Here is a 24783-nt window from a genome sequence, read left to right as displayed (position 1 = left end):
GAAATTCTTTTGTACAGCAGGCTACCCTGAGATGTTGTGGAATTTACATCAAAGGTTTTCAAGCTTCAAAAACCAAACCAACTTCCTCTTCCCCACAAAAAAAAAAACCCACAACACAAATGAGACATCCTTTCCAACTAACATTTCTATGAATCTACTAATTACCCTTTACCAGCAGGACCCATTCAAAATTCATTGGGTGGTAGGAAAGAAAGGCATGAAATATAGAACCCTAACACAATTAAGAGGATAATTAATGCTGAACAGTGTGAATCTACTGTGAGCTTTTGAAATTTGAGAAAACAAGTTTAATCAATAAATGCAATACATACAGGACATGATTTGGTTAATATGAGGATTGATTGCTATTACCTTGTCACAGCCTTGGAAGGTTCAAGAAATCCATATAGGATTGGCAAATATTACTGTAAGAACCTGTGGAGGATTTATTCCTATTTAGAGAAGGAGCTGAGACACCAGGCAGAACTGGGTATTTCTTATTTTGGTATGCTTTATTTCTTGCCTCTTTTATTCTTTAACCAAATTAATCTATCAAAATAGTTATTTCAGTTGACTTAATTCCTGGAGCAGTCCTGTTCTTCTCAAGACATGAAGTGCTTGGGTTAGGACTCTTCCAAACAAGGTATGTCAGGCTGATGAGTCTTTCGGGAGATTTTGAACTAACATTCCACAACACCAGAGAGTTGTGGAGTTCTCAAATGCTAGTTTTTGACCAGTATTTACAAAGTTTTTAGTGCAACAGCAAGCAAGTTAAAATACTTGCTGTACAAATTCAACTGCCCAAATACAAAAATGCACTACTTCAAGAACTAAAAGGGCAGAATGCTTTCCAGAAAGTTGTTACTTTAGACCTGACAACACCTTCAAGAAAAGCATTACTGTAAAAGTCTTCCAAAGGACAGAAAAGAAAGTTACTCATTTGCTAGGCAGCTGTTACAGGAATCCTTTGAGCCTATATAACTGAATGTAGTCCATTTACATGGCTCTTTCTAATTCACAGCTGCTGAAGAGTCAAACTGTCATCTTTGATGATAAAAACAGAAGAGAAAGTGTGGTTAAACACATTTTCAGTGAACTGATATAAGAATACTTACAGCTATGCTATGAAACACTTAGAGATACCCAACTACATTCAGATGAAAATATCAAGCCCAGTAAACTTCAGTACTACTCAAATTTGGTCTGGGGATTACAGTGAACCACAGGCTGAATGGCTTCCTGGTGTGACACTGCTGCAAAGAACTGGAGTGCCTCTTCTGAGATTAATAGCAATGCCTAATTTCTATTCATGCAAAATGAAGCTTGTAACCAGTTTGGACACTACACCTCCAGTATATGGATCCCAGATTTCTGTGAAATTTCTCCAAGAAAAATCCAAGTTTTAGGAAATACAGCCAAGGAAGGAGAGTTCATAGACCTCAGCTGCTTGCAGCACTGAAGATATAAATTAAGTGAAAATAGTTGCTTGTGTTTATGAAAATATTTGCCTGAAAAGATTGTATTGCAAGAAATCTTTATGAACATAACAGCTACTTGATATGGTCTAAATGCACCTGATCTGCCCTGGGGCTTGATCTTTAATGATTTTATAATTTCCAGTCATCCCAATTCCAGAAATAATCTGCAGACATTAAAAGCTCTTACAGAAAACTTTCAGCCTTTTGTACGCACAGCTGGCAGCCCAAGATAAGCATTAGGCTGGAGATAGCGAATGCTGCACCTCCCATTTCACAGGAAGAACTCTTCCCAACAGCAGGCAGCCCTTCTGGGATGACATTCTGCTTTACTAACTAAGAAAGCAACCAATCACGAATCCACCTTGTTCCCACGAAGTACATTTAGTTGAAGTTAGAGGATGTGTCCCTGGTCATACACCTGCACCACATTTTGGGTTACTCTCTTTGTCACAAATATGACAAGTTGTCCTGGACACCTTTTTTTTAGCTGACCCCGGTTTGAGCAGGAGGGTTAGACTAGATGGTCTACTGAAGTTCCTTACAACCTCAATTATTCCATCATAAACTTTACTGAAATCTTTTTTTAAAAATGTTAACTGTGATGGCCTTTTAAACCCTGCTCACTCTGTCTGCCAAGTATGCAAAGAACCTTAATTATTATGTTACTTTTTTTCTGTTTCAGCAAAGAAATAACACCTTTAAATGTTATCCTTATTTACCTCTTGGCCATGGCATTTAAAACATTAATCTAACAGAATCTTATTACCACCTGAAACCAAGCACTGAGGCTGTTAATTTCAGCTGCCAGTGACTTTACACAGTGAGCTTCTAAACAAGACCGAAAACACCTCCAGCCTCACAGGCAGTCTAAGTTAGACAATATCACAAAATACGTAATTGCTTCAAAACTATTTACAGTAGAAAACACTGCAAAGTAACAGTAGCTGTAATTCTGGTGACAGCATATCCAGCAGTATGGAATGAACCTTTTGTTGAATTACCTGACTCTCTATTCATACATTCATATATACTGGTGACAACCTTGTAACTACACCTAAAGGTTTGCATTCAACACATGTGCATCAAAATACTAAAAATACTTCTTTACAAAAAACTTGGATCTCCCTCATCAAGCTCCCATAAAACACCATCATTACATTCAGGCAAAAAGAAAAAAGGAGCTATTTTGATACAGTTTTGTGGGATTTTTCCAAATCAAAACAGTAGCTGAAACTGGATCACATTAACCTCTACTCTCCTCTTGAAGTGATTTGTATACAAACAAGCATAAACACTGAAGGCATCTTAAAGTTCCCAAGAATTTTAAAAACCTTGTATTAATATAGATTGAGGAAAATTTGTTAAATCAACAACACCTCCAAAGTGATATTTAAAAAAGGCACACAAATATAATTTTTTGGGTCACGCTTTGCCCTCTGCAAAGTCTCCTCCCAAGGTATGGCACCTATGCAACCATGTGCATCCTGTGTGCTTTATGCCAAAATGCTGATATTCTCCTGCTTCTCTGGTTTGGGCAAAGACTCAAACTGGAAAATACATTTTTATGCTACAACACACAGTAGAACCTCAACACCATGCTACTTCAATTCAGGCAGTTTAAGTAAGAATAGCAGTAACAAGCAGTTTAGGAGAAAAAAAAAAAACAGTAACTTTTGTGTCAAACTATTTAGGAAATTGAAGGGCTACTTACTCAAATCCAAAACATCATCTGCCTTTATCAGATCTCCCTCCCTCGTGAGTGGTAACTGAGTTTCCAGCTCACCTTGCAAGTGCAGTGACAGTGAACGGAGCATAAAGAAAACTCTGATTGCCTTGAGAAATTAAAGAAAAGATTATCAGAATATTTTTACACCCAATACTACATATTTTAACAGAATCTTACAAACATTTATTGGCTTTTAAAACCCTGAAGTTTGCTGTCCTATAGTAAATCTTTATAACACATTTAAAATTGTAATTAAAATTTTAAGTAATTTTAAATTGAAAAAGTAGAATGTAATTTCCAACTTAGTTTAAAAAAGACATGAAAGAAGCTGAAACATGCCATTTATTTTCAGTGAAGTAGAAGCAGCAGAGCTTTTGTCTCACTGGCACACTTAATACAGATTATGACTGACAGAGAAACAATTACAGGAGCTGTATAAGCAAAAACAATCTTGGAATATTTGTATTTAATCATTACTTTAAGACTGATTGTATTTGCAATACTTCTATGCTACAGACACCTACACAACCAACCTGCAGAGACTCTCACATTTTGAACTTAAAACAGTAATAAGTTTTCTGGCCAAGTCTAGCTAACATGTCTACAAGTTAAGGGAGAAACAGAGGGGATTTCTGCATTTAATTTGCTGTTCTCACTAAAACTAGCTACATGTAATGTAACTCTCAGAGCACTTAATTTATATTCTCAGAAGGTCTTCATCAGGGCAAAGCATTCTGAAAGCTGCAACAGTCCCAAGAAACTTTCAACAGCTGCTCTGTGAAATGAATATGCTAGTTTTGATTTACAAATTCATGACAGATGGTATGCAAAGACCCAAAGTGTCAAAGAACAATCATTTTATTAGCCACATTTTGAAAGGCACCATTTATAATCCTCTTTCCCTACAAGAACTGCATTTTCAGTACAGCAAATGAAAAATCATTTTTTATTACTTCCGGTGTTCTGCTTTTTAAGAGTTTCCTACACAGTAATTCTGTGGTGTACTGTAAATTAACTGCTGCTTTACAGTAACAGCATTGAATTCATGAACAGCTGCAGTGCCCAGAAACTCCCAGATTGCAGGAAGTATTAGGAAAAACAAATCTAAAGTGCTTTAAGGGAAAACCCTTCACTCCTCTATTTTTAAAATCAACAGAACAGTGGCTCCTGTGAAGTAGAACTGTGAGTGTTTGGCCAGCTCTCTACTGGCAGTGCTTCCAGGAATTTCTGGCAGAACAGGGATGAAAAGAGGGAAGCCATGTATCAGGTTCTTCCATGAAATGACCCCAAAGCAACGGCTTTGGTACACAGCTGAAATTTAAAAGGGCAATATGATTATGTGGAGCAAAGGACATCATGGGTATCTAACAAAAATATGACAATAATACTATTTAATTCATGAGAACAGAGTCACTTTAGAATGTGAGATGATCACTCTCATTTAGGCAGACTGCATTCTAATTTATTGTGGATTTACTGAAATTATACAGGATTACTATAAAGCAGTTTTCCTACCAAGCGCTTCAAGAAGAATTCATAGTATCTGGTTTAATATTTGCCCAATCAATCAAGAACAGGAAAATCCTGGCATTTTTGGTAACCCAAAAGTTAAACTCAACAAGGTTTTTGTTTGGGTTTTTTTTTTTTTTTTTTTTTTTTTTTAATTTGGAGGGTAACCATCACTCAGCTTTCACTTATCTTCCCCCTCAAACCTCTGCCTCCCAGACTGCATTAATTTTTATCACGTTCATTTCCTATAAAACTAACGACACTCATCTCCAAACATGTAATCACATTTAGTGCCGAATAAAGTACAGGAGTAGAAAATAAAATTAGAACTTTAGCCTTTGAAAAAGAAATAAATAAAATGAACAAGAACATCAGATGAAATGGAAACCGTGCTGTGCTTTTTACAACACTGACAGCCCTCAGTTTGTTACCAGTATCAATATATTGTACCTAACACATTTTATGAGATCTCAACAAAACAATAGAAAAGTTCTGTGGCCTAGAATTTTTTCAGCTGACTTTTAATTTTTTGGTTAACTTGGAACAAATATGTATTTCTACCTACATGAAAGTATTATGCACTATGATGCTGATTTCTTCATTTATATACATGTTCTATGTGCAAAGAAACAGCAATTTGCAGGGAAACCTATTACTATCTTATTACATTCCCACAAAAGAGCGTTCTTAGTACTTCAAAAATTTCTCACAAAGTGAGAATTTTGAGAGCTTCTCTTAAAATTGTTAAAGAGAAGAAGAGCTGCCACTTACAGGGACTTTCTATAGCAAGGAAATAAGATCCTAACAGTTAAGAACTCATAATCAAAGGTCACTTGCTAGTGAAATAAAACTTGGGAACTTTTTTGAATTGTGTCAGAGCATGCTCAGAATAGAATCTTTTTCCATTTGACACCATCATTAGAACCTCAGCAGGCTGAGTGGCAGCAGCAATGTCACAAGATCTACCCAAGTCCAGCATTTTGTCATGGCAAGTCAGCCAGGGTGAGGCAGCCTGGTTGGAAGGAAGCAGCAAAGGAAATGAGGAGATACTAAAACCTGAGTGCAATGTGACTGGGGAAGGAGCACCAACAAGGAATCATTCTGGGAATTCTTGCTGAATGGATAGAGACCCTTTCATCCCAAAGGATCTACAGGAATATTTTTATTGATTTTTTTTATTTCCATCAACAGAAGTTAAGCTCTTCCTTATTTAGCACATGAAAATCCTGGAACAGTCATTTCCCACTAATGTGCATTTCTAAGTATCTTTCTGTTGAATGCCTCAGAGAGAATTTCAGGAAGCATTTCTGCTTTTTAAGAATAATACTTTTCAAAATAATTCACTGTATTCTATCAAACAACTTGCTGTGATAACAAAATCTGTGTGGCTTATAAGCAATGAAAACAAACCTTTTCAGAAGATTCCTGGAAATATGTTTTTTTTCCTTCAAGAGTGCTTGAATATACTTACATAATACACTTATATAAATGCAAAGAAACTCAGAGAACAGCACTTTCCAAACAACTATTCTGTGCAGTAACATCTCAGACCTAACTGACACTGCAAGGCTTCCAGGACACACCCAGATAAGGGCCCAGAACTGATTAACCAAGAATGGAAATAAGGATATCGTCATTCAAGTCAGTATCCCCTCTACAGATCATGTCAGTCACAAAAATAGATACTTTGCTGGTTCCCTCCTCATTCTCAAATCTCTATCACAAATTACCTTGGCAAGATGAACTCTCAAGTAAAATTAAATTTTTTGCCATGCCTAGAAATATGAGCAATACAAAGCCAGTCAGTCTTGGAGATTTTTACAGGAATATAATTGAGAGATAAACTGAGATAGCAGATCTCAAAAGAAGCTGACAATACATTGAGTGTCATCAAAATGCCTTTGTACGTAACTTTCTGCACGGTCTGGAAATTTAAACCTCAGTGCAAGAGCATGCTGTGTTGACTAGACACAAGAAATCAGAGAAAAAGTTTCTCCACTGGGGCAGGTAATTATTATATATACTCTACACAGATCTGTCTTCATCAAGCTTTTATGATTTTATGGATGAAGCTTCCAATCAAGCAGTTTTAAAAGAAAAGTATTTGTATTCCTAGAATTGCTCAATGGTTTTGGCATCATTTTGTCATGAGCAGATGTAAGAAAAATAGTCTTACTCACTCTTCGTGTTCTTTCTACATCTCCACAAGGCAACCTTTTCACAAAATCAATCCCGGTCAGAGGTGTCCCCGTTGGGGGTAGCAAGATCGAGGCATCCATCATCAAGTATTCTACATTCATAGGTTTCATCTACAAAAATATTTTAGCACTGCTTAGTATACTGAACAATAAGCATTTACCTCTAGTTTCAAATATAACTCGTGTATTTTAAAACCCTGAGAATTTTTAATACCGTGTCTTATTTAAGGTCCTTACATGCTATCTTTCATTTACTACATGCAACCTCTCATTATTCCCAGACACATTGCCAAGGTTTTCATACAAATAAAACACAGAAAAAAACTCCAGAAGATTACAGAAAAGATATTTCCCAAATACTAAAACCAAATTCCACCAGGTTTGATTTTAAGTATTGACTTAAATTTGTGGTTACTTCAATCACAAGGAAATTTCTCATAACTTTTTCTCTCCAAAAAGAACTTTCTCAAAACAGAGAACATGCTGAGCTTCAGACAGGTATAGGAAGATTTTCATATTGTTTAGGGAAAAATAATAAATCCAGTGTCCCATTTAGTAGGCTGAAGCAATTTTTGTATACTAAATTTTATAAGTAATGGAAGTTTATTTAATAAAGAACTGTGAAGTTTCACACAAATTATTTATGTAAATATAGACACAACATCTCAGAGACAAAAACACCACCCACGTTTTGTTATCCTACTCCCAGCAATGAAGACCCCAGTGTCCTCAGCAGCTATCAGTACTTTTTCTTGTTCCTGTGCTATATCTGGGTTTGAGGATTTGCCAGGGCAGAAGGGGTCTCACTTACCGTCATACTCCGGTATTCATCTTCAAACATATCCAGAAAGATTTCTTCTCCCTTCCAAAAGAAAGAACGTGGACATCCCATGAAGCCTTGCTATTTGGGGTTCTGTCAGTTTTGGTTCTGTACAGTGTGTCTGTGAAGGGAGGCCAGGGCTGCAGGGCACTGCTGAGCCCTTCAGCAGCACTGGTGACACCTCTGGGGAAACACATTTAGGAAAGGGAGAGATTTCTTTGCAGCCCCTGGAGGACCATGGTGGAGCAGGTACCAACACTACAGCAGGCATCGAAGTGCTCTGAAGGAGCTGCAGTCTGCAGGACCCACACTGCAGCAACTGCTGTCCTGAAGGACTGCAGCCCATGGAGGAGGGGACCCACACTGGGGCAGGGGAAGGTGTGAGGAGGGAGAAACAACAGAGAGAAGCTGTTGTGGACTGACCCTGAATCCCTACTTCCCATTGCCCCTGCACCACTCACAGGGGGAGAAGGATGAAGAGCCAGGAATGAAGCTGAGCCTGGGAAAAGGGAGAGGTGGGGGACAGCACTGTTTCAAAATGTCTTTGTTTCTCACTATCTAGATTTATTTTTTTTGGCAATAAATTAATTTCTGTGAAGTTGAATCTGTTTTGCTCAAGACTGTAATTGGCAAGTGACCTCCCTGTTCTTTATCTTGACAAGATATTCTATTCTCCCTCCATCCTGTTGAGGAAGGGCAGTGAGAGAACAGCTGAGTGGACCTCTAGCAGCCAGCCAAGGTCAACCCACCACAAGTTACTTATTTTTTGTAAGCCACATTGAGTATACATCCTTCAAAAAATTCTAATAAAAACAGGAAGATATTTCAGACACTTGAAATCTGTCACGGATTTATTGATCCTTATATAGCCTAGGGCTAAAAAATTTAATTTCTTTCATTGTTTACAACACATACACAAAAGTAAAAAGCTGCAAAGGTTTCCAATAAGAAAAAAAATAGGTAAAATTTTAGATCATCATTTCAGATATAATACAAACAAAAAAAAAAAGTCAAAACCAAACATATTCCATATTAGTGCCAATGGTAACCTTGATCTCCAGTACAAACCCTGTGAGTATTCCAACAGCCCTTTGTAACATATGACAGGGTGGTATGGGAAGGGAGGAAAGGAGAGGAATTCTCCAAGAAAACACTTCTCTCTCTATCACAAATTTGGAGTTTCCATCTTTAAAAACGTGCTTCTTTGGTCACTATGTAAAGACTGGGCTGCAGACATTCCCCATATGTAAAGGACCTTTTTCTTACAGCATTTTGCACATTTACCTTATAGAAACGACGAAGGAGATGAACACTTTCCTCCCTTGCACCCTAGGAAAGAGAAAATGCATTTCAGGGAATACGTACAACATTTATTAGTCACATTAAAAAACCCACCCAAACACTCATACAGAACAGACTGTCTTAATAATTCATGGCCTTAATCTCAGAATTTGATAGAATACAGTTCTTGCACCTATGAAAATGTAGCTTGAGTTTATTATTTATTTCAAAAGCACTTTTCTTTACATTACTGAGAGGGATAACATACACGTTTCAGAGAGACAATGAAACAAAAGACTGCTGGAGAAGTTACAAGTTAAAATAGCAGAGATGAGAACAGAGCATAGGTTATGATGTTCACAGCACAGAGCTACCCATGCAAAGATGTTCTAGAAGCTCAAATTTCACATTAAGGCTTACTGCAATCAGAAATGAAACAAATATATTCAACTATACTCTAAGACTCAGACACCAATAATGCAGTGACTGGCAATTTGAAAGAAAATACTCACCTCAAGACAATCAAGGTGAACACTTTTTATGATCCTGCCATTTTTGGAAAACACAAGCTGCTTCAGCAGTAGGCAGCCAAGTTCTAAAGTTGCCAAACGAATTTTTCCATCTGTGAAATGAAAATTTCAACATACAAAATACTAGCAGTTTAGTTACAGCTCTTCTCATCATCCCATGTTCTTATATGTTTGTAGTCCTCCTGCAATTGTCAAACTTTGCTACTCTGTCACACCCCCATCAGACAGGGATGAGTGCTGGTGCTGCCTTACTATGCTGATGGCTACAAAGAAAAAACTGGAAGAGTACTTTAAAGCAGAAGAAAATTTAAAGCAGAACCATTCAGTAAGAAGGCAGAGATAATATTATTGAACAGTAAGCCCAAACATTGGTTTTGCTGCCTTTATCAACCTGCTGCACAAGTTGAATTACTCTAAAATTACAAAAGGATCTGAGACATTTGGGATGGATGAAGTTAGAAGGTAAAAGGAAGCTATGCATATATAACACACTAATAAGGCACAGTTTACCCTTGAAGGGAGAAAAGGAGATATTCTACACAGCATGCAGCAAGTTGAATAAAAAAATCCCCCATTTTCATCCTTTCCCAGCCACGCCTTTATTTCAATAAATACATATCCTCATTTGCACTCCTTCCTGCTGCTGCAGGTAAAAACTCTTCATATATAAACATGGTTTTCATCTCTGACACATCAGCACAAGTTAATACGCTGTAGAGCAGTTTTGCAAGGCAAGCAAACAGATTTTTTTTCTACAGACATTAAAAATTTTGATCGAGTGTCAGTTTCTGGGGAATACCAGTTCCACCCATTTAAAGTTTTAAGGGGGCAAGTGCAAGGAGGAGAGGTGTGGCTTGAACAAAAATCGTATTTTCATGGAATAGGTCATGGAACATTGTTACTCTCACCAAAAAAAAAAAAAAAAAAGGAAGAAAAAACCCCACGTGTTCTGCAGAACAGTTCAGAACTGAAAATACAATCTGAGATAAAAAAAATATGGGAAAATTTGCTACCACTTAGAGCTGACAGACAAAGGACTGCTATGAGCAAAGAACACCATAGTTTTCAAGATGATGTCTCAACTGAAATTATTTCTACAAGCAAAGGTGAGACAGACCATATTTTCAGGATGAAATTCATGAAGGGAAAATCCCTCAAAATCTCAATTTTTGTTTATTCAAAAGTGCAGCAAATAGGAATTAAGACAACAGATCCTTGTATAGTTCTGAGTATAAAAACAGCTACTCAGCACAAATCCAGAGTTTCTGGTTCCTCACCAACCAAGAAAAAGACAATAGATGTCTTTCACAAACCATATCTACATACTGCTCATCAAAGAGCATGCTGAACAGTCACTTTCCCCTCAAAGATAAGAGGCTAAGTAGCTTTTTTCTATCTTCAAAAATTTCACCTTGGAAGGAAAAACAAACCCTGGGAAAGCAATACCTGGTTGTGCAGCATAATTCATTATCCTGATGAGCCCTTCTGCAAGGACATGATTATATGAATTTCTCTCTTCAGCATGTTGAGCTGGAAGTTGAATTCTCTCCAGCTTGACTGAGTCAAGTCCTTTCATGGGGGTGAAACAAAAATGCAAATTAGAAAACAGGAGCGTGCTCCGAGGCAAGCATTTAATGGACCACAGCAGTTTTCTCAGAAGAGAACAATTAGCAATAGGAAACTAGGCTTCGGGTGCCACGGAAAAGGAGGAACAACAAAGATCAAACACATTGATGAAACCCTGAAAATTCTCAGCCTTAAATGGGGTCTACTGCATGGTGACACTCAAATCCCAAAGTGGCTGGTGCCACAAATGCAAATGATTTTGCTCTTTCTGAAATTCTCAGATTATTTGTTTGCATCTAAATAAAATCAAAGTCAAGCCATACATCTGGAGAACATAATGGCTAAAGGGGAGAAGATCAAAGTCCGATTTTAAATTCTGCTTTGGTAGTTAAGTAATCTGTTCACATATGTTTAACTAAATAGGAATTTTATTTTGTAGTAGCCCCATTTAGTATCCTCCCCAACACAAAATTTTCACTGACTTGTTATGTAAGGAAACTAATCCCATCTTTCTTTAAGATATTCATCTAAAATATCAAAGTTATTTCCCAGGAAAGACTGGTTTGCTGGGAGACCTCTTAGAACAATACACAATTATGGATTGTGGGGATCTTCCTGTCCCGTTCTAAAGAACAGCAATAAACAACCCCATAAATCAGAAGATGACTCTATTGAGGTTTACAGTTTCTTCCAACCATGGCCTTGCAGTTAACTCTATGTAACAGCACTTACCTTTGTTGTGTGACATTGCATATAAAAGACAGAGCACAAAGAGGGCATAGTAATCATCTTCAGGACAGTCCAGCGCATTATAGACCATATCAAGAAAAGGCCTGTGGAATGGAATAATTTAGAACCAGTTAAAAATCATCTAGAGAAAAATGGGAAACTATCTTATTGTGCACGTAGCTAGTGGAAGAGGCAAATTCACAGTAATGCACATTTTCAGGCATTATAACAAAACAGTTCTATTATAGAGTTTCTGTTGCAGAGTACTCAGATTACAGCCATGCTTTGTATTTACATACAATTACAGTAATTCTGAGTTTTAACACTATTTATTACATAATACTTTCTCAAGAACTGCTTGTTCAAACATTTACTGGGTTGTAAGTATACAGAATCATTGCAGAGCTTGCTTTAAGTGCATAGCTAAGTAAATATAAGGAGCTGTTATCACTGTGGTATATAACAGACTCCTTTAAAACTCATGTGCTAAACAGAATTGAAAAGTTCTTACTTTTACAAATAAGCATTTTTACCAGAAGTTTGGAGGAAGCTAGGTTTTTCTCAAACAACTGTTCTACTGTCCAACAGTTATAGGAAAGAAAAATTAACTAGGAGGGAATTATCTGAAAAGAAAAAAAAAGCTTTGGATTGCAGATGAACTTTGTTTTCCTGCGTTTAAACACTTGTGACCTACGACACATATACAGGAAGTTACAAACAGTGCTAAGTTCACCTTTTCTTTACCTGTATCTTGGAAAGACAACAAAAGTCAGTGTAATCCAGAAGGCATTTGGACAGATCAGATATGGCTGAGATTAATCTGATATTAGTACAGGCCTGATGGCAAGGCAACTTCACTCCCGGTCTTAAGATGGCTTGCATCCAGCCAGTAGTTCAAGAGCACATGCAAAAACTAAATATATTTTCACAACTGGCCCAGATAAATAAATGATGTGTCAGGGTAGTGTCACAGTCACCAGAAGATGACTGTGTGGAAGCCTGAGTGGAAAGGGTTTATTCCTATCTGTTAAACTATACTTTAACAGCAAAAGGAAAAGTATCCTTACATTATCTAAATTACATTCAAAGAAAATACATTAAAATAACATCAAAGTCACAGAAGCAAACACATTTTGCTGTGTTCAGGCCTAGCAGACAAGAAGCAGGCACTACAAACTCCCTGCTGTGGTTCCTGGGGGCCAGAAGGGCTGGCAGAGACCAGAACACAAGACACTTCAATCCCCACTCCAGACCTGCGGCGCCCTCCCGGTCACACCGCAGTGTCCCAGGAAAGCCGTGGCGCCCAAAGCATAACAAAGTGCTGGAACTTCCCGGCAGCTCCAGGCACGTGCCAGCACACTGCTCCCTCTTACTGAAACCAGGCAGTGACCAACATCCCAGCCCACGCTGCTCCCTGCTCGGCTCATGCCACGGCAGCACGGCCGTGCATTTCTGAGCCTGGATTACAGCGCTCCTCCACCACAGCTGCCACCGGCAGTGATCCCTCTTTGCCCAAGTTCAACGCTGCTCAAAGTGCTGAAGTCAAATTGCTCACATGTTGTAGATCTCAAAAGAATGTAACTACTAAAGGAAAAACAATCTAAAGAATTAGTAATGCTGGAAACAAGCCAAGAGGGCCTTCAGGTTCCCTAAGCATTACCCAAGCCCTACAAGCCTCGTGTCACCCTCAGATGGGGGGCTTTTCACTCCATAAAATGAGCTCAGCTTCAAGGTCTAAAGAACAAAGAGGACCAGGATATTAAAAAACTTGAATGCAAGACAACACTTGGTTTGTTTTCAGACCAACAGCAGACAGTAAAGAACCTAAAGCCTAAACTACAAAAGTACTATTTAATGTTATTTCATTAAAGCCAATGTTTTACCAGGTCAAAGCTGCTGAAGTATCAGTAGTTGCTCCATTAACACCAATATTACACAGTATTAAATGACTTCTGTGATGTCTAATGCATTTTTCATTGTTTTCCCCCACATACTGATTAGCTTCATGAAATTATGAAACTTGACAAAAATCATTACAGCAGCAAGAGATACCGTTTTCATTCCAGATGCTTCTTCACAGCATCTTACTGGCATTATCTGTCTCTGCCACAATAATCTGAGGCTGAAACAACTTCCAAGAATCCTCTTCACCAACATTCCTCATTTAGACTAAATACACAAAGACTCAGATAAACTTCAGCCTAAGAAAATAGCAACAGAAGCCACAACACAGTATGAAGACTTCACTTGCTTTGGAAAAAAGCTTTGCTGTGCAGCATTTCATAAAATGAAGCTAATTTAAAACATGTCTTTAAGCTTAAACTTTCCAGTAGTGAGGCCTATCAAAATAAAATAACACCTAAAATACTTAAGCTTTTTCTTTTGTTTTTCACAGTAGGAAAAGGGCTAAGGGAAATTAAAAGCTTGACTTAGCTTTTACAGCTGCAGATTTTTAACTGCCATCTCTGCTGTTTTCCATTTACTTTTCAAGAACTGTTGGACTGTTTTAAAAAAAAAAAACAGTTTTCATAGTAAAGGCTATATGTATAAGTATTTTCAAATTTATTTCTTAACTCTGTAAGCATTTACTTGCTTTACTAGTCTTTTACTAAGGGGCTAATAGAAGCAGCAGATCAAATGCCATACAAGTGTTCCTCAAATTATTTGTTCTTGTGGAGTATGTCCACAACTGGAGACTGCAACACCCTAGGAACACATTAATGATTATTGCAGGTGTGGAAGCTTCAGTTCCAGCATGGCATTTTCACTCCTACATGGTGCCTTATCCACAGGGCTCAGTGATTTCAACCAGTGTAGGACAAACTACACATATTGGGGCAAGTCTCTTGAGAAATTTAGCTGCTGTTTCAAATATTATACTTGGCATAATATAATACAACATCTTAAAGTATAGCAGCTAATCCACTGACATTAAAAAAAAAAATCACATATAAAACAAAGGCCAGAATTGCCCTATACAAGGTATATCCTTATTTTAAAACTATTTTTAGCTCTGCACATTCTTTGATGTTGCTTATTTTTAGAAAAAATGCAGAATGCTGTGAGACCACATCTGCAGATCAAGAGAGGCCTGAACTGCAGACATTTGCCAAATGCACTGGCAGCTCACTTCTAAGCATTCTGCACTTTTCAGGACCTGAGCATCCCAGTCACTTTAGTATTCCATGCACTCACTGCCAATTTCTTTCTAAAAGCCATTTGGCACATATTTTAGTCAAATTATCAATAATCTAGAACAGTGTGTTTTAAAGCCAGTTCAAGTCAAGGTTCAATTTCACTTTTACAATGAAATTAAATGTTATCTTTATTAATGAATGTAATCTAAACTACAAAGCTATAATGGAGACAGAATGAAATTCTGGGAATACCAGGCAGCATTTCCCAAGTTTAAAAATAAATTTAAAATCCTATCAAACATGTGCATTTTCCCAGTGGACACATTTGCAATTACTTTTGTGTCAGGCACATTTGGTTTCCTAACATTCTATTAACAGGAATGCAAAATCTCTAGTGAGGTGTCTTAGGGGTATTCATTATATCCAAGCTTAAATTTTGAAGTCAGGGTAATTTCTGCTCTCAGGAACACTTATAAACTGTATTTCCAGTAGAAGTTTCCAATAATTCTAAAACATAATAATGGACCCTGGAAACAGTACAAAGGTTACAAGGGTTTGCCTAGAACTACTGCTACTAAAATTCTGCCAAACTCATCCCTGAACTGAAGAATTTTCCTTGTTTTTTCCTTATAGGTGCATACAAAATGGACAAATGTAACCATAAATATAATTTTAAAAACTTACATCTTAATTTAGAGGCTTAGGAAATTACAGAATGGAAACATTTATCTTCTATTTTTGTCATGTTAATATTCTGTAATTTAACTTTACCAACTTAATGCATCACCACTGCCTAAAGGAAAGCACAAACTAAAAATGAACCGGATTATTTCCAAAATCAAGCAGTAGAGAGACTACATCTCACTTTTGTATTGATTCACTCACTTGTGATCCAGAAAAAACCCTGTAATTTTAACTTGAAGCAGATCTGAAACATCCCTTTAAGAAAAGCAAAAGATTTAAGGGGTAGGTAAGGAAACAATTCAGCAACATCTTTTACAGTTCCTTTATACCTGTTCCAGTTTGTCATCTCACTCCCAGAAGCAGCTGCACTCTTTTCTTCATCTGTTGTATTCTGTTCTGTCACAGCAGAGATAGACAGTTCTGACAGCTTACATCTCTCCATGATTACCATCTCTATTTCTAAAAAAATCAGAACATACCACCAAAATTTGGTATTTTCAACAAGGTTATCACAAGCTCTTCTGTATTTTCTCTTTGGTATTAAAAGCATCTCATGCATCTATATATAAGAGGTAAAACCATTACCTCAGAAAGGTTAATGAGCAGATGTGGGCAAATTTTCTTCCCAGTAAAGAACTTCGCTTACATTTCCTTAAGGAATGTAACACAATAAAAAATATGTACATATAAATAAGTAAAGAAAATACACATATCATTTTGGCAAATAAGCCACAGTCAGCTCCCTTCCCATACAAACCACAGGAAGAAAAGCCATAGAACCTCTTTCTGAAAAAAAGATTTGTGAAAAAGCTGATGAGACGGAGGCATGGGTGGACATCAAGTTTCACTGAGGGTGTAAACAGGCCTCTACAACTACAGCAAACAGGACACTTGGTGCCCAGTGCTTCTCACCTACTGAATTTCAGGAGAACAAACAAATCTTGCCTTCCCTTAGGAGTTTGGACAAAGATTACAACTAAGTGCATCAGTTTGAACAGTAGGTTATTTCAGATTTTCTTCAAAGCATGGTGGCAAATACACCATCAGTTATTTGACACCATTTAAGGAAAGCCTTCTCAAAAAGACTGTTTACCTAAATGTAAACTCAGTCACGTTTGGACAGGACTGTCAAAGCATAACACTCTTGCTTTCAATTGCTTGCAGGCAATCCTGCTACATTTTTCTCAATTTATGTTTAATGTAAGTAAAACATTGTATACATCCTTCTAAAAGTTACTAACCATAAAATAAACAGTTATAATATGCTAATATGTAAGCCCACTCATCCTATAAAAGCAGTTCTTAGGTTTGTGCTACATCAAAAATGCAGAAAAAGTCCAATTTAAAAAACAATCTAAGAGTTAAAGACCTTTTCAATTTTGAACTATTTAATATAATCTTCCATCATGTAGTGTCACTTCTAGCACACCTGTTAAATTTTATCATTGAAGCATACAGAAAACACTGCTGATTATCTTGCAAAGGTGAAGTGGCTCCAGCTGTCCCTTACCACAAAAGGACAAGCTACAAAGCTCTCAAGCTTGCTTATCAAGTGCCCACAGCAATGAACACTGAGGTGAAAGGCATGAACTGTGATAAGGGCCAAGGCCTACAGGCAGGTATGAACATACTTTCATAGCTTTTAATGAGATTAGAAGTACATGTTCTCAGAGCTTGATTTAACAGGATAAAAAAATCCAGCCAAAGCCTGAAACAAATGCCATAGTCCCATGTTTACCTAGAGCAGCAAGAGAACAAGTCATGTAACTAATCACAACTAGCTCCATCAGTAAACAAAAAAACCTAAATTGTAAGCACTGTTTTCTTGCTGAAAACCTCACCTTCATTTTCAGTGCTTGTTCTTATGCCCTTTGAACTTGCTTCTGTACCTTTACTTTTATCAAGGTCATCTTGGTTATCTTCAGATCCTCTCTCCTCTTCATCTTCTTCACCAACATTTTTATAGTTGGGTCTTTTCTGCACCCTCTTCTTCCCTTTCTGTTTGTTAATTTCAAGAGACCTCTCAAGTGTTTCTGTGGGTTTTATGAAGCATCTGATACTTGACTTTGCCTGTAAATTTGAAGAGTGCACACTGAGTTACAGCACAGCATTTTTAACTGCAATTGATAAAGAAGCTTCAGTTCATATAAAGTGTAAATCAGCACACTATCCACAAATCTCAAATCCATTTTAAAATACAAAAAATTAATACCAAATCATCAGTAGTACAACTATCTCCAAAGTAACATACCCCAAAGATCTAACATTAAAAAGTAGGCCTTCTTGAGACAAGACAATGCAGAAGTACCTATTTCATCAGCACAAATTTTAAACTGAAGGGGTGGGACAGATATTACACATAAAATTCAGACACCTTTTGTAAAAAGAATAAAGGCAGCAAAATCCTACATGTGTGTTGACAGCAGTGTATTAATATGAAATACAGCCCTTTTAAAGGGGCAAGGACTTTTTTAAAGCAGCAAGGACAAAATCCAATGCTCTATGCTGTGAGATTTTGGGTTGGTTGCTTTTTTTGGAGTCTTATGCTTCCCTCAACATCAAACTAATTCCTGTATCAACTAGGAACAAATGACAGTCATTAACCTTTTTTGGGCCTCCAGACACTGACTTACCAAGTCTGGAAAACACAACTTCATTTACTAGACTTAATTTACTTGTGTTTTACACAGAGTTCTCACAGGATAAGATGGAAAATCAACACCTCATTTTCCTAAGTATTAATTTATAGAAAAAGAAAATAAATTTAGATAACAAATTTCTCCCAGAAGAAATGAAGTATTTCCAATAATGTGTCACCCTAACAACACAGAATAATGGATTCTTACAGCAAGTGACCAAGATGCTACAAGAAGCTCTGCAAATAGAAGGACTAACAAACTTGGTTTTTAACAATTCTGCAGCTTGTTTCTGAGCTGTGCTATTTGAGCTCCCCTCTGCCTGCCAGCTGATCACCAGAGTACAAAATAAGTACTAATCAGCCAAACCTCTCTGTTACTGAGAAGTGAAACCCATGCTTTGGAGTTTTCTCCCAGGTTAACACTAAACAAGACAGCTACAGAAACCCCATTACCTTCCAGAGTTCTAAACCTCAAACGGATTCAGCTGACACTGCCTAAAGGGTTAAAAACTTAACAGCAAGCAAGAGAAAGAAGTAAGACTAGAGTAAATACCAAACTGATTACATTCTTTGCCTTAGGTGACTCAGTACAATCAGCACTTAAGATGACTGCATCAAAGAAACTTTGGGGAAAAAGTTTGAAAAAATCCTTCCCTTCACCTAGTTAGGAACATCTATACATAAGAGATTAGGAAAAGATCAGGGAAGAAGCTGTCTACAAGTTAAAAGGCCAAAATGATTCTCTGAATCTTCTGACATTTTGCAAATGTTCTATAGAAATATTGCATAAGTGAATTTACACTTGGCACTGAAACGAACCACGAAGTGGGAAGACTATTTTACAATACCGAAAAATCCCCGTAATACAAAATTTACTACACTTATATCCCCCAATACAACCTCTTGGAAGCATTTTTTGTGTGATCCAACTGCAACACAGGAAGGCAATTAAATGACCAGGTTACCTTTATTGATGGCTTCTGGCCAGAAAAGTAATAAGAAAAGGGAAGAGCACCTTAAGTCCTATTATTTAGGGGAAAACCAAAAAAGTAGCATGTAAGTTGCATAACACATTTTCCCCTTTCTGCATTCACTTCTTACTTCTGCATTGCTTCCTAGAATCTTGTAGCTACTTCTTTAAGGAGAAAGCATGTACTTAACATCCTTGATTTCTCATATGCTGTCAGCCACAAGAGCAAAGTACCATAAGACACCAGTAGACAGTGATGTGCTTGTAAACACTGAGCCATAGTCTGCTCATAGTCTGTAGAAAAAACCCTACATAAATATTCTGTTCTGCTAAAGGCAACAAGGCTATATAATTAAAACTTTCTCAAGTCAGACTTAAAATTATTTTAGATAGCATTTAGTTTATAAGTTGATTATACAGGTTGAGGTACTGCTAGTTTATATCTTTAAGATGTCTTTCAACCACATTTTCAATAATGGCTTATCTTGTGCAACGTGTGATGGTAAAGTAAGTCAATACCAGTAACACCTTTTACGGGAAGGAGAAAGTAGGTTAAAGAAGAAACATGCACTAGGTAGAACTGGCCCACATCTGAATGATGCAGGAAAACAGATCTCACAGGAAGTAAGGTAAACCTTAGTGTGATATCTGACAAGTTTAAATATATTCTGCTGCCTATACATATTCAGCTCTCATTGTGACATAAGGGTTTGTATTTCTTCTGATGATGCTTAAAACCAGAAATACAGAGGAAAAAAAAATGGAATGATGTGGAGAACTTGTTCCATGGAGCCTGGGCAATGACTGCAGCCCAGTGATGTTCAGCAGATCTCCATGGATAGGTTATTACCAATGCATGAGATATCACCAGTTACAACTGCTGGTCATTTTTTCCATTGATTGATTTACAGTAAACAGTATCACTTGTTCCTCTCATGAGAACTACTGCTGCTCTTTGCCCTAAATAACTCAGGGTATTTTGCATTTATACACAGCAACTCTGATACTTCTCAGCTTTTGTTTTTGTGTAGTATTCTTTACTCAGTGTCCCACAAGAGGACTCTGCATCTAGTAAACTGAGTCCTTACTCCATACCTCATTCCACTTTAATTTATCTTATTAGAAAGACAAATATAGATATGAGATTCTACTTCTGGGTTCAGAAACTATGTGCTTGTGAGAAACTGACAGTTACATTTCAACTTAAACATATCAAGACATCTCAGTTACAATAGATGAGCAGTGTTAGGTACAGAGCTAGGGTTTAGAAATAGCTGCAGTTCACCACAATACACAGATATCCCCACAACAACAAGCTTAGGACAGTATCAGAACAGTTAACATGACAAATTAGAACACAAAGAAAGTAGTAAATTACAAATTTGGGGCTGATTTAAGAAAAAAAAATTCTACGTTCAGACTAAAAGTAAATTAACAAATTTGCTCCTCACTTCTCTTTAACAATTCTAAACTAACTTCTAGCTTTCAGTATTCAATAGAAGTTTGCAATTTCTTTGCAACAGAAAAGACCACAGCAATAACCCTGGCAAGGATCCTGATGTGCCTTCATGTGTACAGCTGACCTGAGCCTCCCTGCACTGAGCAGTGTATCAGCAGGGAAGCCCAAGCAAATCCTGCAGCAGTTGTTCCCACACAACCCTGCAGAGCAGCTCCCTCCTTGGCTCCCCTCCCTGGAAGCCAGGCACAGAGCTCTTTTGCTGGAGATCACATCTCCCTCCTTCTGTACATAACCAACCTCCACCAGTGGGCTTCTGAGTCTAGGCTTTCCCCTCCATGGTCTCACTGAACAATATGGTTGAAGTTACTAAACATTAAGGTTTCTCCCATGGAAGTTTTTCCCTTTACCCACTGCTCTGCACTCCCTGGAACACAACTCCACCTCTGGCAGCTTCTCTAAGGGTCTATTGCAGAAGGCCAATACTCCTACTAAATACAGGTATTTAGTTCAGGTACAACAGAACCCCCAGTTCACATGTTAAGAGGACACATCTTTATGGCCGGTAAAGAGCAGCAACCTAAATAGTATTACAAACTTGAGATGAACAGCAGTCTATAGGAAACCCCTAATATTTCTAACATAAGTGCAAGCACACAAACACATGTTATAGGTATTTTGTAACTCTGTACAGTAACCATGACAGGAAAAGAAAATCTCACTTGTGTAACAACTGGTACTCCACCCTCTTGCCACAGATTTCCTAGCAACAACGCTTCTTCTGCACAAGTAACACACAACATTCAGTATGCAGTTAGCAGAATGTCAGACATTTCCTAACATAAGTAAGAGATTGCTTTATCTTAAAGCAGTCAACTCTACCATTCTACCATAGTTTTTTCTAAAAAAGGTTAGATTCTAAATATCAAGGTCAACAGAACAAAACACCAGAACCCAAAAGCTACTGGCTAAGATCAGTCCACACAGCTTCCAATGCCCAGTGGGAAGACATCTGGAAAAGTTGATGTATCTTGGAGGAGCTGAAACATATCTCTCCCCTTGAAACTCCCAGTGCTATAGCCACTGCTAGGAAAGAAGGTGCATGAGAACCAATCTATTACTTGTTATAAATTAAACATTCAGTCACCAACTGCTGGCCAGTCAGTCATTACAGGACATGTTCAATTTTTAGACAGAACTACAGTCAGAGGCCTGTTACAGTAAGGTCATGCCCCCCTACTTGTTACCATCCCCAAAACAGGCCTTTAAAAGGTAACAAGTAAGCATTACACAAACTGTGAAAGCCACAAAAAAAGAGAAAATATTAAAAACGTGACACCTAGAAAACCAGCAACATCAGCATCAGCATCTAGCAACATCTGTTTAAACAGATTAAACATGAAGGTAGAAGGCAAATAACAGAGTAACACTCTCCCCCTCTCTGTGGCTGGTCTCTCTTCTCACATGCTCACCGATGCACAACTTTCAGAGATGATCAGTTTTATTGCTAAAACACTGGGAATATTCAGATGAAAATCTTAAGCCCAGTATTTTTTTAAGTCTCTCATTTCTACTACACGTTGCCCAAGAAAATTTCACAGGAAAGTTGGGCTGAATCATTTTTATTTCACTACCAAAGGGCAGATAAAAACTGAACACAGAAGACTGGATTACTGAAGTGTCCCATCAAAATGATGGTCAAACAACAAAAAGTCTGCTGCTGCTCTCTTCGCCTAAACATAAACATCTTGGCTTACCAGTTTCCAGATACCTGCTTTTATTTTTCAAATATTTTCTTTGCCTTAAAAAAAATAATAGGGACAGTTGGCCACTTACTGAGTTTTTCTGTATATCTTGCTCAACCTTAGAAGAAAACACTGAGAGGTCCCCATTGAGTATAACCTCAGCCAAGGAGTTCACCAAGGGAGCATAATGTATAATCAGAAAAACCTATTGAAAGAAGAGCAGAAAAAAAAATCATACATATTTACAGAATACATAGTTTCACAATTTCACTAGCTGAACATACTTTTGACCTTGTTAAGTGTTACCTTCAGTTTACATAGAAGTACACTGGTAACAGAGACCTCATTAAATTGACTTTAAAACAAAGGAGGCAAGGGTATCTGACCTTTCTCTACCTTTCAAGCTACCTAGTTGCACTAATTCTTCATATTCTTTCCTCCTTCTGAGAAGTGTAAATTCTCTCTCTTCAACACCTTTGAAAGGAAAGTTGTGTGATATTCTAGCAAGGAACTCATTAAAACCATTCCAAAATTTTAATTTTTTTAGAAACAACAAACTGATTATGGAGCACAACATCCCCTGCCAAGAACTGGCCAGACTCCAGAAAGTTCTGTGTACACCATCACTGTGCAGTGATTCATGACTAAAGGCCATGCACTAGGCTGAGCTGGATCAGAAGCAGCTTTTCTGGCTCTGAAATTGCAGCAAATCAGTGTCAGCTACACAGTGGCTACAGAACACAGGAGTAAGGACCATAATGCCTGGAGCATTGAAGCATTTGATCACAAGTGCTTTGGTGCTTTACTAGAGTTCTATGTTTACACTGACTACTCTATTTTGAGCCAAGGCTTACAAGTCTGGGCCAGCAAACAACTGGCTCCTGGACAGAACCAGCTCAGGTCCAGCTGCAATAGCCTTCTGTCAGCTTATATCCATTCTCTTCACAGGAATATCAAGGCTGGATCCCTTATCAGTGGTTCTAGCTGTAAAAATTCCCAAATAATTCCTAAGTCATTAAGCCTAATCATTGCTCTGAAAATATTTAGCTAAATGTTCTCCACAGGTTTTCTGATTAAAGTCAGAAGCATTCCAGACCTCCAAAAGGGAAGTGATTATTAGCATGTAGTGCTGATTTACATAAAACTTTAATCACAAAACACTTCAAAAGTGCTTTGAACAACCTCCAAATCACTCGAGCTTCTGCCAATTCAGCAAGCGTTGCTTGACTGTCCACAGGCCTGTTCTGGTGCAAGAACAGCACATGATCCCTTTGTCACAGTGGCTGAGAAGTCCCAGCAGTCCATTTTCAGGTGCTGGCATCAGTCTCTCAAGCACTTGTGTCTAATGGAAGAGTAGTGCCTAGAGCATATGCCTGGTGTCAGGAACAGAAACAGTCAGCAAGGTTTGGCAGAACCCATCCCACCACAGACAAACTCCAGGTTAAAAGAGGTGGGAGAAGATGTTTTTCTGCCAGTCTCAGAAATAGTTGCTTCATTTTCTATATCACATCCCATTCTGATACACAAAATCTGTTCTCAGTTCTTTATGACCACTTCCATTTTCTTCTTTAAAGAGAATGAAGAACATAGATATAAATCCTGAAGTGATACCGTGCTGATACTTCCACTGAAAGCAAAGACTTTAAAAGAGGTCACCTTACCATACTGTATGATGCAGATCCCTTTGGTTACAGGAAGCTGCTGCTCCCACAGTTTTATCTGTGGTAAATAACCCTCACACCACTGCAATTTTTTAGGTTTAAATTAAGGAGCATCAAATTATATTTTCCTAGGGAAAAAACCTCAACCCCATACTTCTAGCAAAAAGATGAAATTATGGGCCAGATTACAATAAAATGAATATTGAAAAATTCTAAGATCAAAGAAAACAAAGTATAAATTATGTGAACACAAGTCAAAACTATTTTCAGACAATGTAATTTAAGAAAATCAGTCTCAGAGAAATGCACTGAAGACTACAGGGAGAACAGATGAATTTTCACCATATTACAAAAAATCTACTGTAAACCTCTTCATTTGAAAATAAGTTCCAGAAGGAAAAGGAGGTGGAACTGATACGAGTAAGAAATAAGTACTTAATTTACAGACTTAAGTTATAGGCATAATGAAATTCATGTTGTGAGAAAGTGAGATTTTGGTAGTGGTGGTTTCGGGGTTTGGGTTTTTCAAAGCAGAAAATTCAAACCTGAGATTTCCCACAGCTTAAGCAGATTCAAAATGCAATACAGTATCTAGGCAAATTTCATCTGCCATTGTACCAAGTTCTGACCCAGCATGTTGCATGACTATTATACT

At 37.6% G+C, this 24783-nt stretch overlaps 1 protein-coding gene across 8 annotated transcripts in view; it reads right to left on the bottom strand.

Moving 5' to 3' along the window:
• The window catches only part of CLEC16A (C-type lectin domain containing 16A), a 110470-nt gene that overhangs the window by 72287 nt on the left and 13400 nt on the right, over positions 1 to 24783 (bottom strand). For all 8 annotated transcript variants that reach the window (XR_008433793.1, XR_008433794.1, XM_053957962.1 and 5 more), the window contains exons 9-18: positions 22559 to 22672; positions 17500 to 17728; positions 15988 to 16117; positions 11841 to 11941; positions 10989 to 11111; positions 9525 to 9634; positions 9016 to 9060; positions 7723 to 7773; positions 6894 to 7022; positions 3190 to 3310 (exon numbers count right to left, since the gene is read on the bottom strand). Coding sequence is in view for 6 of the 8 variants with exons in the window: in XM_053957962.1 (XP_053813937.1) it covers positions 3190 to 3310; positions 6894 to 7022; positions 7723 to 7773; positions 9016 to 9060; positions 9525 to 9634; positions 10989 to 11111; positions 11841 to 11941; positions 15988 to 16117; positions 17500 to 17728; positions 22559 to 22672 (1153 nt within the window). In the remaining 2 variants the exon portion in view is untranslated. The remainder of the gene's footprint in view (positions 1 to 3189; positions 3311 to 6893; positions 7023 to 7722; positions 7774 to 9015; positions 9061 to 9524; positions 9635 to 10988; positions 11112 to 11840; positions 11942 to 15987; positions 16118 to 17499; positions 17729 to 22558; positions 22673 to 24783) is intronic.

This window comes from Vidua chalybeata, chromosome 16 (assembly GCF_026979565.1).
Source record: "Vidua chalybeata isolate OUT-0048 chromosome 16, bVidCha1 merged haplotype, whole genome shotgun sequence".
In the NCBI taxonomy this organism is placed as follows: domain Eukaryota; kingdom Metazoa; phylum Chordata; class Aves; order Passeriformes; family Viduidae; genus Vidua; species Vidua chalybeata.
Note: the sequence above shows the minus strand (reverse complement) of the source record. Positions and strands in the feature narration are given on the sequence as shown.